Source organism: Apteryx rowi, unplaced genomic scaffold, assembly GCF_003343035.1.
Source record: "Apteryx rowi isolate R43461 unplaced genomic scaffold, aptRow1 scaffold_24, whole genome shotgun sequence".
NCBI classification, from domain to species: Eukaryota; Metazoa; Chordata; class Aves; order Apterygiformes; family Apterygidae; genus Apteryx; species Apteryx rowi.
Window position 1 is genome coordinate 2,536,768 of NW_020448752.1, and position 11,292 is coordinate 2,548,059.

General features: G+C 48.1%; 1 protein-coding gene across 1 annotated transcript; it reads left to right on the forward strand.

Moving 5' to 3' along the window:
* The first annotated feature begins 203 nt into the window (after positions 1-203).
* On the forward strand, positions 204-1,097 carry LOC112966302 (syntaxin-3-like). The gene has a single exon (XM_026066282.1). It carries the CDS (start codon positions 204-206, stop codon positions 1,095-1,097), a length of 894 nt encoding a protein of 297 aa, XP_025922067.1.
* The last annotated feature ends 10,195 nt before the right edge of the window (positions 1,098-11,292 follow it).

Below are 11,292 nucleotides of genomic sequence, written 5' to 3' on the forward strand. Positions count from 1 at the left end.
GGCTGGTACCAGAAAGCCATGTGACACGGAGCAAACCTGGGGAAAGCTTATTGCCTTAGCCAATATTTGCTCAAGCTCAGGGAGGAAAGATTTTAACAGCTTCCATTGACGCAAAAGAGCTGATCTCACGTATTCCTTCACAAAGCTGATGTGTACTTTTGGTGTCCCTCTGCCACAGATGTTGCCAGCAGCTGGTGCCCAGGATGAAGGACAGGCTGGAGGAGCTGCGGATGCGAGTTAAGGAAGCGGGGGACTCCTGCGATATGGATGATATCCTTGCCTTTGATAACCCTGTTTTCAGTGAAGAGGAGGCCAATCCCATAAGCAAGGTTTTCCAGGAGGGATCTAACCTCTCCTTGGCCCTGGACAAGCTAGAGGAGTTATCTGAGAGTATTGACAAGAAGCAGCAGAAAGTGCTCTGCTGCACCACCGAGGAGAGCATCTACGAGGAGAAGAAAGGGCTCAGCAATATGAAAGCCTCCTTCACCAATGAAGCTAAGGTCATCCAGCCTCAGCTCAGTGCCATTCAAGACAGGCTGGTCCGAGACAGCAGGCCRTGGTGCGCGGGGCACCGCATCCGCCAGAACCAGCTCTCCCTCCTGGTCAGGCGGTACCGGGACATCCTCAACAGGCACTACGCCAAGGAGACCCTCTACGTGGGGAAGCTGAAAGAGCAGATCACGAGGCAGGCAGAGCTGGCAGGCTTGAGCCTGGGAGAGAAGGATGTTGATGAGCTGGTGGAGAGCCCCGTCGCTCCCCGCATCGTGGGCCGGGACCTGGAGGTGCTGAAGGCCAAGCAGCATCTGGCCATGGCTCAGGTGCGCCACCAGCAGCTGCTGGACCTGGAGGCTCAAATCACGGAGTTGCACTCACTCTTCCTGCACCTGGAGGTCCTGGTGTCGGAGCAGCATGAAGTTATCAACAACGTGGAGCACTACGTGCTGCACACGCTCGACTACATCTCTCAGTCCAACGAGGAGGTGAAGAAAGCCCTGCAGTACAAGCGGCAGTCGCGGCTCTCGGCCGCGCTGACGGCCGTGCTGAGCCTCTGCGCCTGCTGCACGTGCCTCTCGTGCCTGACGGGGACGGTCCGGTGAGCCTGGCTGAGCACAGCCCCGGCTGCGGGATGGACACGGCCACCTTATGTGGCGCACAGCTCCAGCTGGATGTCTGGGTCAACGACGCAGGTATCGGCCCTGTGGGTACCCCCAGGCGGGACTCTTCTGTGCCGGGTGGATTTTGCGGCAGCTCTCGCTGATTTGCGTTGCACGCCCATGCCAGGATGGCAATCGAGAGGTGCCGCCGGGCTGTGGAGCCTGCTGCCTTGCACGGCAGCGCTGGGACCACGCTCTCAGCTGCAGGATGTCCCCGAGAGCGCTGCAGCAGCCGGCAGAAAAGCACTTTGAGATTATGAAACACAGCTTCCAAAACTTTAATAGTTAGGCATTTTTGTGTTGTTTTTTAAAGCTTGCCGAAGTGCTTGGCGCGTTCTGTGTTGCTGCAAAGCGTGCGAGGAAGCCTGCCAGCGCAGTCGATCCCTACGGCGGTGCACAGGCTCCTCCAGCAGGTCTGAACCTTTGTTCTCTGCACTTTGCCCAGTTTCTACTTCCTGGATATTTTTTTACATGGGTTAATGTAGCATTTTCATTGCCGCTGGTTTGTAAACAAGTGTTTAGCTTTTAGGATTCGTGGTTAGGTTTCCGGTCTGGATTTCGCTGTCCCCAGGGCTGGAAGTTTGCGGGATGGGGCCCTGTGCTCGCGTTTACGCAAGCGTCGCTGTCTGACTCCTGTTAGAGTACTGGGCTTGCCTTTCTGCTCTGTGCATTTTTTAGATGACAGGATTAAATGCAGTGTTTTTAATCCTTTCCGATTTGTTTTTGCAGCCAAAGGGAGTAGCCCTCACAGAACTCGTCAGGCTCATTCTTTTAGCAAAGCCTGTTTCTTTTTTGAGACTCATTAACCAACTTATTATTGTTCCCAGCAATTTTGCAAGCGGACACTTAGTTCTGACCAAGTGAGTGGCCGAGTGTCGGAGTTCAAATGCAAATGCTATGCGCCCATTGATCTGGCACGCTGCAAAGGTGACTTTGAGCCTAACAGCAAAATTCTCCAAGCTGTTTTTTGAGGACTAATCTATAGCCATTTTCCTAGGCATGCGAACCTAATGCTCTAATAGCAGGAGGGAGTTTTACACAGTCAATGTAGTTTTCAAGGAGATAACAGAATTGTGGGACTCTTACTTCAACTTGCACGTTGTCAAATCTGCTAAAACTACATACACACTTGAAACTCCTTATGACTGTTTTCTATAGTCACCATACCATAATACAATCGGAATTTCCTAAAGACTCTCAAATTAGAGAGAGCAGCAGAACAGGGGCCTTGTTAAGTTTCTCAGGAACATTTAGAAGGTCTATTTATGTGCTGGGCAGTTTTGTGTGTTATGTCCTGCCTATCTTGTCCATCACGAGCTTTATTTTTGTCTTTTGTCTTAGCCCTAATAAAACAATTTTTTAATAACCTTTTGACTCTGGATGGGTGAATTATTTCTTTGGAAGCAGTTAGCTCAAAGTTAAAGAAGAAGAACTGAGTTCTTAGTGTGCCTGTTGGGTTATGTTTTTAGGAACCTAGAAAATTTAATTTTCACGCAGGTGAGTGTACCTCTTTTCACTATAGGGATATTTAATGCTGATCTAAAAAATCCCCAGCGCCAGGAAGGTCTGTCCTCTGAGAGAACTGGCACCTCCTTGTGCTGCGACGGCCAGATCGAGCAGTCTCTGCTCCTGCCCAGTTCCCAACGTACAGATTCAGTGTCCCTGTCCGTGCTGGGCATGGGGGAAGGACGGGAGAGGATGGCTGGTGCCCTCAGCAGGCACCGCTCGGTGCCCCAAGGGCCCTTCTGCGATTTCATTTCTGCAAAACCCGCTGGGCAGCTCAGTTTGGACGTCATCTGCCACTTAGTATGTCTGCTCTGTCCCTCTGCCACATGCAAGTACTTTTTGTTGTTAAAAGTTGTTCATCCACCCTTCCAATAAGGTCAGTCAGCCCAGAGCAGACTTTCCAGTTGACCGGGTGGTTTGACACCAGGTGGTGGCTTTTCCTTTCCGAAGAGATTGCTGACGAAGCATCAAGCTGGTCATAGTCACCTTATGCTCGTCGTTTGGGGTTTTGGGGGGCAGCACAGCGGTGGCACGGCAGGGCACCATGGCTCCCCGACTGACGTCTCTGCGGGGCCGGGGCCGGGCGGCGTTTGGGCAGAGCTACCTGTGTGCCGGTGATGCATGGCTTTACACGCTCTGCTGGTTCAATCAGCTGGCGTTCCCTGGGTTTCCTGGCATCGAGGCGAGATAAACGTCTGGCCGGAGCCCAGCTGGCCTGGGCTCAGCGCCGATAAGAGCGAGGCGATTTTGGCTGCACAGTCACACGAAGGGGAGTACCTCCGTTTGCGGCTGACGCAATATGCACGCTCTGGGCCTCGGAGACGTGATTTTTGCTCCTGGCTTCTTCAGGTGAGCTTTCTTGGGTTCTTGGGTTGCGGGAAGAGGTGATGGCCTCCCATTTCAGGTGCAGTACTGAAAAGCTTCGTGGCCAAGGGGTCACTTGTKACAATTCAGCACTTGCTTCCCTTTCCTGGTGGTGGCAGAGTGGCCTGGAGGTGATGCGCTTTCCAGAGCTCGTTTCTGCTGGCTGGAGCCCACAGACGGTCTCTGGCTGTTTTGGAGAAACAGTCGCCCTGCTCGGAGCTTCCTTCCTCAAGCCTCCATCCTACAGTTGCATCTGCCCTTGTGGTTGTGCAGAACCGCTGACCTCTTATATCTTTCGTTGTAGCAATCGTGTTTTGACTGTTAATGCCAAAAGGTCATATAAAATAAAACTAATTTGATTCCTGGTTTTGGACGTTGCCATCTTGTCTCAGTTGCATGAAATAGCCATCCAGCTGTGATTGCAGAGTTGTCTAAAAATAAGCTTTAGAAGAGTTTGTGCGTTTCTTTGTACGGTGTACCTGAATACATCTGTGCACGCTAGTCCTTTGTAACCCATGATAAAGAGCTTGCTCTTAACTGAGTTCCCTCCTCTGTAAGGTCCGAGCACACTTCTGTTGTGCACTGAGCAAAGGGATCCACATCCATCATGTTTCTTTTTTACTTCCCAGAACTCTTTGTTTTTCAGACAAAAGGGTATTTTAGCAGATATTAATAATAAACAAGAAGAAAAATGAGATACAGCAACTTTACCAAAAAGCAGTGGCCATGGGACAACCAGACACACATCTGTTGTAGAAAAGGCTCCGGCCAGGACGAAATGGGTGCAGTGGAGCACACTATTGCATAAAGATCACAGCAAGAGAAGAACATAACCAAATCTGTGAACAAGACGGACACAGCTGAATCCTATATATGTACCAAATGATATAGAAGACACAAATGGGGTTATTTTTACATATAAGATATGTTAAATTATACCAAAAACCATCTGGGACAAAATATTTATGAGTCAAAATGAGCCAAATATTCATTTCAGGTTGAAAATTTGAGACAAAATTTTTTAATTGTTTCAAAATGCTGGGAGAGACGCTTGCTTCTGTATAAAAGCATTTTGGTGGTATTTTCTATGGGCAGGCACAGTATTAGTGGGAAAACACAGGGGCAAGGAGAGAGGTGGGAAGGCTCAAGGGGCAGTGGAGATGCCTGGGCCAGCAGCTGGGGCTGGAAGGGGTCTGAGGAGCAGAGAGGAGCGGTTGGAAATGTCACAGAGACCTCGCAGAATAGCTGGGGTTGGAAGGGACCTCTGGAGATCATCCAGGCCGGGGTCGGGGACTTGCTGAAGTGCTCAGCACTCACAACCGCAAGCTGAAGTTACTGTGAACTGTGCTTTGACCCTGTAAAGTGCTAAACAGTGGCAAAAACCCTGGAAAAGGCAAGGTCTAGACTTTGAAAATCGGGCGCTCACATTTGGTCAGTCCTTTTGCTTAATCTCACTGCGCCTTTATTCCTCATCAGCATAAGGGAGAAATACACACTCCATTTCACAGAGGTATTCAGATAAATTACTCCAGCGCTTGTGAAGCACTCGATATAGTGATGAGTACTTTAGAAAAGTCTATGGGGAAATTAATGACATTATCATCTGAGCATGCTTTGAATAGCACGCAGTAAGGAAGGAATGAGACCACACRTTAAGTGAAGAAAACAAAACGTTGAGTAGCTGCTTATGAAGTGTGGATGGTCTACATGGACACTGAATGAGGCCCAAGATTGAGTTTGGTGCTAAAAATTAAATGAAATCATGTAATTAAAGATGGAATGATAATGCACACACATACAAGGGGAGCGAAATAAACCTCTGCAGACAACCTTAATTGTGCCATTTTGCAACTACTGAATTTTGACCTGGCGTCCCAAAGAGTACTGTCATTTTTATTCCCTGTGCAATATGCACAGGCTAAATCTTTAGCCCACAGCTGGTGAGAAAGAGCACGTTTCCTGCTTACTCTGGTGTCCGTCACACCCCGCTCAGGCAGAAACCATCCCATAAAAAGTCTACTCTCATGCATAGTTAAACCTATGGAGAAACCTTGGCAGGATAGGGCCTTTAACTTGGTAAATCTTTGTCTGCCAAGCAGCTTTGGTAGCGCTGGCTGTGTCTGTGCATGGCTAAATCCCCATCCTGCTGCAGTCAGCACGCTGTGCAACACAGATCCTCCGGTGCTCTTGGGACAGTGACTGTCTTTGCTCTTCCTCTTTGCTTAATGATGAACTATTTACTATTACAGCCCCGGTACTGCCTTCCCCTTGAGTCTGCTGCCGTGCTTTGGTATTAATGCATCGGAGTGAGCTCTGGTGCTTCCCCTCCGAACCAAGACACGTCCCCTGAGCAAGGGGCGCCCAGAAGGCAGGGCTGCACGTGGAGCAGGTGCCGGTGAGCGACAGGCCGGGCATTTGGGGCTGCTGCTGTCAGTTCCCCAAATCTGCCACACCAAAGCAGAGCCTCTGCACCCTCCTGCCTTACAGCCGGGGGTGGAGGGAGAGGCGAGAGGGGATTTTGGCCCCGTAACAGCCTGGAGTTGGCTCACATACCCCATTGCATTTGCTGTGCTGTCCCTCCTGGTCTCTAGCCAACAGAGGAGGGTGGTTTCTGGTTTTGCTTGCCGAACAGCATCGCGTTGTCCCCTTGCTGTAATTGTGTTTGCAATCCTAAAGCTGTTCCCTGACAGCAAAATGAGGTTTGGCTAACACGAAGCACCACATTTCATTTCAGTTCTGTCTGCTTGATTGGATGAAGATGGGAGTAACAGTTGGGTTTTGTCAATAAAACTTTATGAAGAAATGACCTTTCTTTTGTTTTCATTGCCTCTCCTATTTGTCCAGTCTCCTCAGAGGGACTTTCCCGAAGTGGAARTCAAGTGGATGATCGAACCTGCTTAGCATGGGCCGGGGCTGTCTTTCTGTTCAGCGGCTGTGCAATGCCGTGAGTGGGCTGATCCCATCTCCATTTGGCAGGTGTTGTTCCAGGACTTTAAGGCTACCTCTCCTCGGCTAAACAAACATAAAAAAAGAAATTGCTACAAGAGTTACCTGTGGTTTTGCAAATATTGCTTATTAATTTCCATTTTCCAATATTTCCTTCTATGTCCTCAGGTCTTTACTCACTATCAGTCACTGAGTGGATGATGTAAATAGAAAAGTACTACTGCAAGCCCTGATCCTGCTTCTCACCCAGATATGCAATTATGCTATGTTGGTGTTACATCTATTAAAACTGCCCTGAATTGTGCACAGGTCGGTTTAAAGAGGAGGGGGGTGACGGGGGGGAGGTGGTAAATCCATCTGCAGAATAACTCATATTCAAAAACATTTTATATAACTTCAGCATTACACAGAACATGTGACCTTTCTATAGAGATAGCACTGGCCTTAGAAAAGATCTGGCTGAACTCTAGTTATGGGTTGCTGGGCAGCATCTATTACAAATAGACAAATCTCACCAGAGAACTGGTTGAACTGCTCRGCAAATGATTATCCATAAGGTACAGGAAGAAATCTGTGTTATCACAGATGGTTTCAGCCAGGGCATATTTGCGAGGGTTTCCATTCAGCACAACTTCCTTTGAGCCTCTAGAGCCTAATGCAGTGGACACCTGCTCCCCCAGAGCAATTCATTGCCGATGGGACGGATAGACTGGGTACCAGRGGCTGTAATTTTATGATGTTTCCCTTGAAAACAGAAGAGGGAGTGCAGATATATTTGGGCCTTAAAAGCAGTGAAGTTTCCAAAGCTTGAAAAAACTGAGATGAATTCTAGTTAGTCACTTTGGTGCCCAGGGCAATTTTGGCTCTCCTCAGCCTCCTTTAGGCATCACTGTGGCTATTCCCTGCTCACGTGCATGCTGTGGACCTGCAGATCTCTGCTGGTGGCAGCAGCCAGTGGGGCTCCAGGATATTTGCTGTCAGCCCTGGACATGGCAATTACAGAAGTTAATTGCACAGGGGAAAAACATCTAATGGTGTGAGTCAAGTGGAGGTGATTTGGATTTTCTGAGAGAGGCAAAGCAAGATCAAGTGGCTAGAAGCTGAAATTAAACAAATTAAGCCTTGGAATAATGTGCTGTATGATTGTGGGGCAGTCAAACATTGGAGGAGTTGACCTGGCTGGGCTTCATCTTTCTCTGCAGCGTTTTGCACAAATCACTGCCAGGAGCGTACGTCATCTGCTACCCTAAGGCTCAGATGCTGGTGTCACCTTTCTCTTTTTGCTCTTCCTGGGACACGTATTTGAAAACCCTGTAGGCTAAATGCCTGCGTCCAAGTAAAAGTCCCTGAGAACTTCAAACAGGAATGCCTGACATGACATAAAAGTGGGACAAAATGAATCTTTCTGTCCTTATGTTTGTAGAATTATGAAAATCTCCCCTCTGCTCCCGGGCTGCTCCTCCTCTTCCTGCCTTGGGAAGTGGGGGAGGGAACCACAGGCACCATGCTCTTTTGGTGGTGCAAAGATCCCTGATCTGTTCACAGCTCTGCCATGAAGTCTAAACTGCCTGTGGGACAGGCATCCGAGGGGCAAAATGATCACCAGGGGGGAAATCCTGAGCACTGGACAGAGTGGGATAGGCCATCTGCTATTTCTTCCATACAGGAAAGCGCCAGCGTTAACAAGAGAATATCCCCGATTTATGTAACGACGACAGGTTACAAGTTAAAGAAACAGAAAAAAAAAAAAGATGAGAAACTTTGCATCTTGGAGCAGATCTTTCTGATGATCACTTCAGCTGTTTATGAGACAGAGGTGCATTCATCAGGTTTCTCTGATGCTTGGTTGCCGTCATTAAAYACTGGCCTTAAATGGAGACTGGTTATTGTATGGCAACATAATTATGGAATTAAGTTACTAATACTGTAATGTGGGGATGAACATTTGACAGRATACGAAAGTTTCCTTTCTCTTCTGATAGAAGGTTGGGATTTCATTTGGAATATGCTAGCTTTATGAATATTCCCAGTCATGATGAAGCTAAGGTGGAGGACCTGTTTTAATGATTCAGAGTATATACACGAGAAGGCTATTTTAATTATTTCCCAAAATGAGCATCATAAATTCAGGAAGTTCACATTTAAGGGGAAAATTAAGAGAAAGCAAAATATGTTAAGTTAAAATTAGGCTACTCAGAAACCTTAGCTCTGTGCTGTCATAATGTCATGCAAAGACTACAGCTATGCTTAAGACACTTTAATGTTTTGCATTGCAGATTAGATTATGCTGGTTTTGCTTTTCTTTATGTCTAGACATCAYTGGGAGGGGACGCGGAGGAAGGCAGGCGCAGATCTGCGGAGAGGATGCAGAGCTCTGCCGTGAGTTCCTACCTGCCACGCTACCTGGGGCACCAGCAATATCATTGGAGAGAAGCACGGACAGCTTGTTCAAATAATATTTATGATGAGATGTCATTAAAAATGTGATTTTTTTTTTAGTCTCGAGTCAAGTTCAAATACAAATGCTGCTCTGTATTGAATATGCATTGCAAGAACGGAGATCGCTGCAGAAGCACTGCGTAATGCAGCCTGGCAATGACAGCAGCATCGCAAAAACGCAGCGCGATGCGCCGAAAACTGCTTGCACTTCACTTCCCACTTTTAGCTTTTTAAACAACGCGTAACGATAAAAGATAAGAACCTCGCTCTACGAGTGGAAAAAGACCATGCGTTTTGCGTTCAGTTTGCATTTTAAAGGCTGTTCGTACGGATATTTGCCCGGGGACCTGCCTGGTATCGAAACCTTCGGGCTTCATCRCGGCCACCTTGGTTTCCCCAGCGGGGTCAGAGCCGGCAGCGAGCGCCAGGCGGGTTTTGCTCCGAATCTGACGCCCAATTACAAAAATCACTCTCAGGTCTAACGAGCGAGGCGGCTCCCGTCGACGCTCCGGTGCCAGGTGCGCCGCTCTGGTCCTGCTTTATAAATCACCCCCTACAGAAACCTCAAAGTCTCGCGGGGACGGCGGCCCCGACGACAGGCAGATGCGTCGCTGGTGAGGCCTTTCGTCTCCTAAGGGAATAATTTAAAACCGTATTTGGAAGAAAAGTTACTTCCCTTGCAAAATGCTGCCAGYGCGTATGAGGCTTTAGATTTTGAGGCTGTTTTATACTGTCTCGCCAGCACTTCCTTTCTCAGGGGTATTAAACCAGCTGTATTGTAAAAGCTTTTTGTGTTTAAGACACGCTTCATCTTTTCTTATTTTTTTTGACTGAAAAGAAGCTCGAGTAGTATAAAAGGGAATTTCCTAACGGGAGGGAAATTGCTGCACCCCATGAATCTGTGCCTTTCAACATACGGTTTTTTTTAAACCCACCGGCGGCTAATGCCTAGAAATATTCCCCTGTCGTTAACTCCTGTGAGAAACTGAACTGCCTCCCCTTGAAAATAGGAGCAGTTCGCGTTCGGCTGGAACTTAAAAAAAAAAAAGGGAAAAAAAACCCTTTCAAAGGAAAGGAGCGGCGCGGCCTCGTTTACCTGGTGCGGCCGCAGCCGTGAGGAGCGGCATGGCGACGACGCGCTTGCGGGGAGCCGAGGGGGGATCCCGAGCCGGGCGTTAGCTGTGCTGCCGAAGGGGCCTTCAAAACGAGTCCTTGCTCCTCATCCGAAAGCGGCTTTCGCTTGCTGCCGACACCGAGCTCATCTCTGCGCCAGCCGCCGCTTTTCACCGTTTCTTTCCGCCGAGGTTAAGGGCCTGCTTGAAAGTCCGTCGACGATTTTACCCGTGTGTCTCTCTCACCACGATCCTGTAAGTAAGCACGGGGCTCCCCTCACGACTGTAAAGAAAATAGCAGCGAAAACAGCCGCGCAGCCGTTGTGTTTCTTCATTTGTAAGGTCTGGGAAATATTCTTAGTCACRTTTTAGAGCTGTGAGCGTCGGATCAACATTTTCTCCCCCAATATTAGCGACGGGGGCTGCGCGCAGCCCCTTCGCTGAGCCAGAAACGCTTGGGGCCGTGCTGGCAACGCGCTCCGAAACCCTGGTGCGTCAAGGCTCTGTTCGTACCCTGAAATTAGGCATTTATGTTTCCTTTCTCCGCGCGGAGGAAGAAGGCGGCCTCCGGCTTTCCTGCTCCTGCGATGGCCGCAGCAGGCCTGCGCCGTGTCCGCAGCAGGTTGTTTAACATGTTAACCTGACTGCAAGCGGGCGCTCGAAACGCAATTCCTGAGAAAAGGAGCCTTTTAGTGAAATGTGCTAAACGGTGCTGACTTAAAAGTGCGAAGAATTTGTAACTGAGCTGGCAGCATGAGCTGTTCTTCGCTTATGAAGTCTTTCAGTTGAAGAAATGTCACTGAGAAAACATTTTTTTGGAGATTATAAAATCTTTTCTTGACTTTTAGACAAGCAAGCGATTCCACCACAATTGAATCACCCTATAGGATTTTTTTTAAAGGAAAAATAGATTACTGCAGCTTAACAGTTTCTGGTTTCTGTCAGAGACCCCCATGAAAATTGGTGCGTTCCAATTCAAATCCTGAATTTTTAATCCTTTCTACATCATTTGTTGTGACATGAAAAAAAAGGAGACTCCCTGAACAGAATAATTTATTGTAAATGCAGCTTTTTAAAAGCCTCTTGAACACCGCGTAGGAACTAAGTTACTTGAGGGTTTTTTCAATTTGCAATATCTGTTTGGTAAAACATCCAGACACGCATGCTTTTATGCAAAATTGAAGAGGAAATTTGCATCAATACTAAGAATTGTAATTCCACTTTGCTCACCTGCAGTTGCCCTCTTCTATCTAACATACCCTGGCACTAGA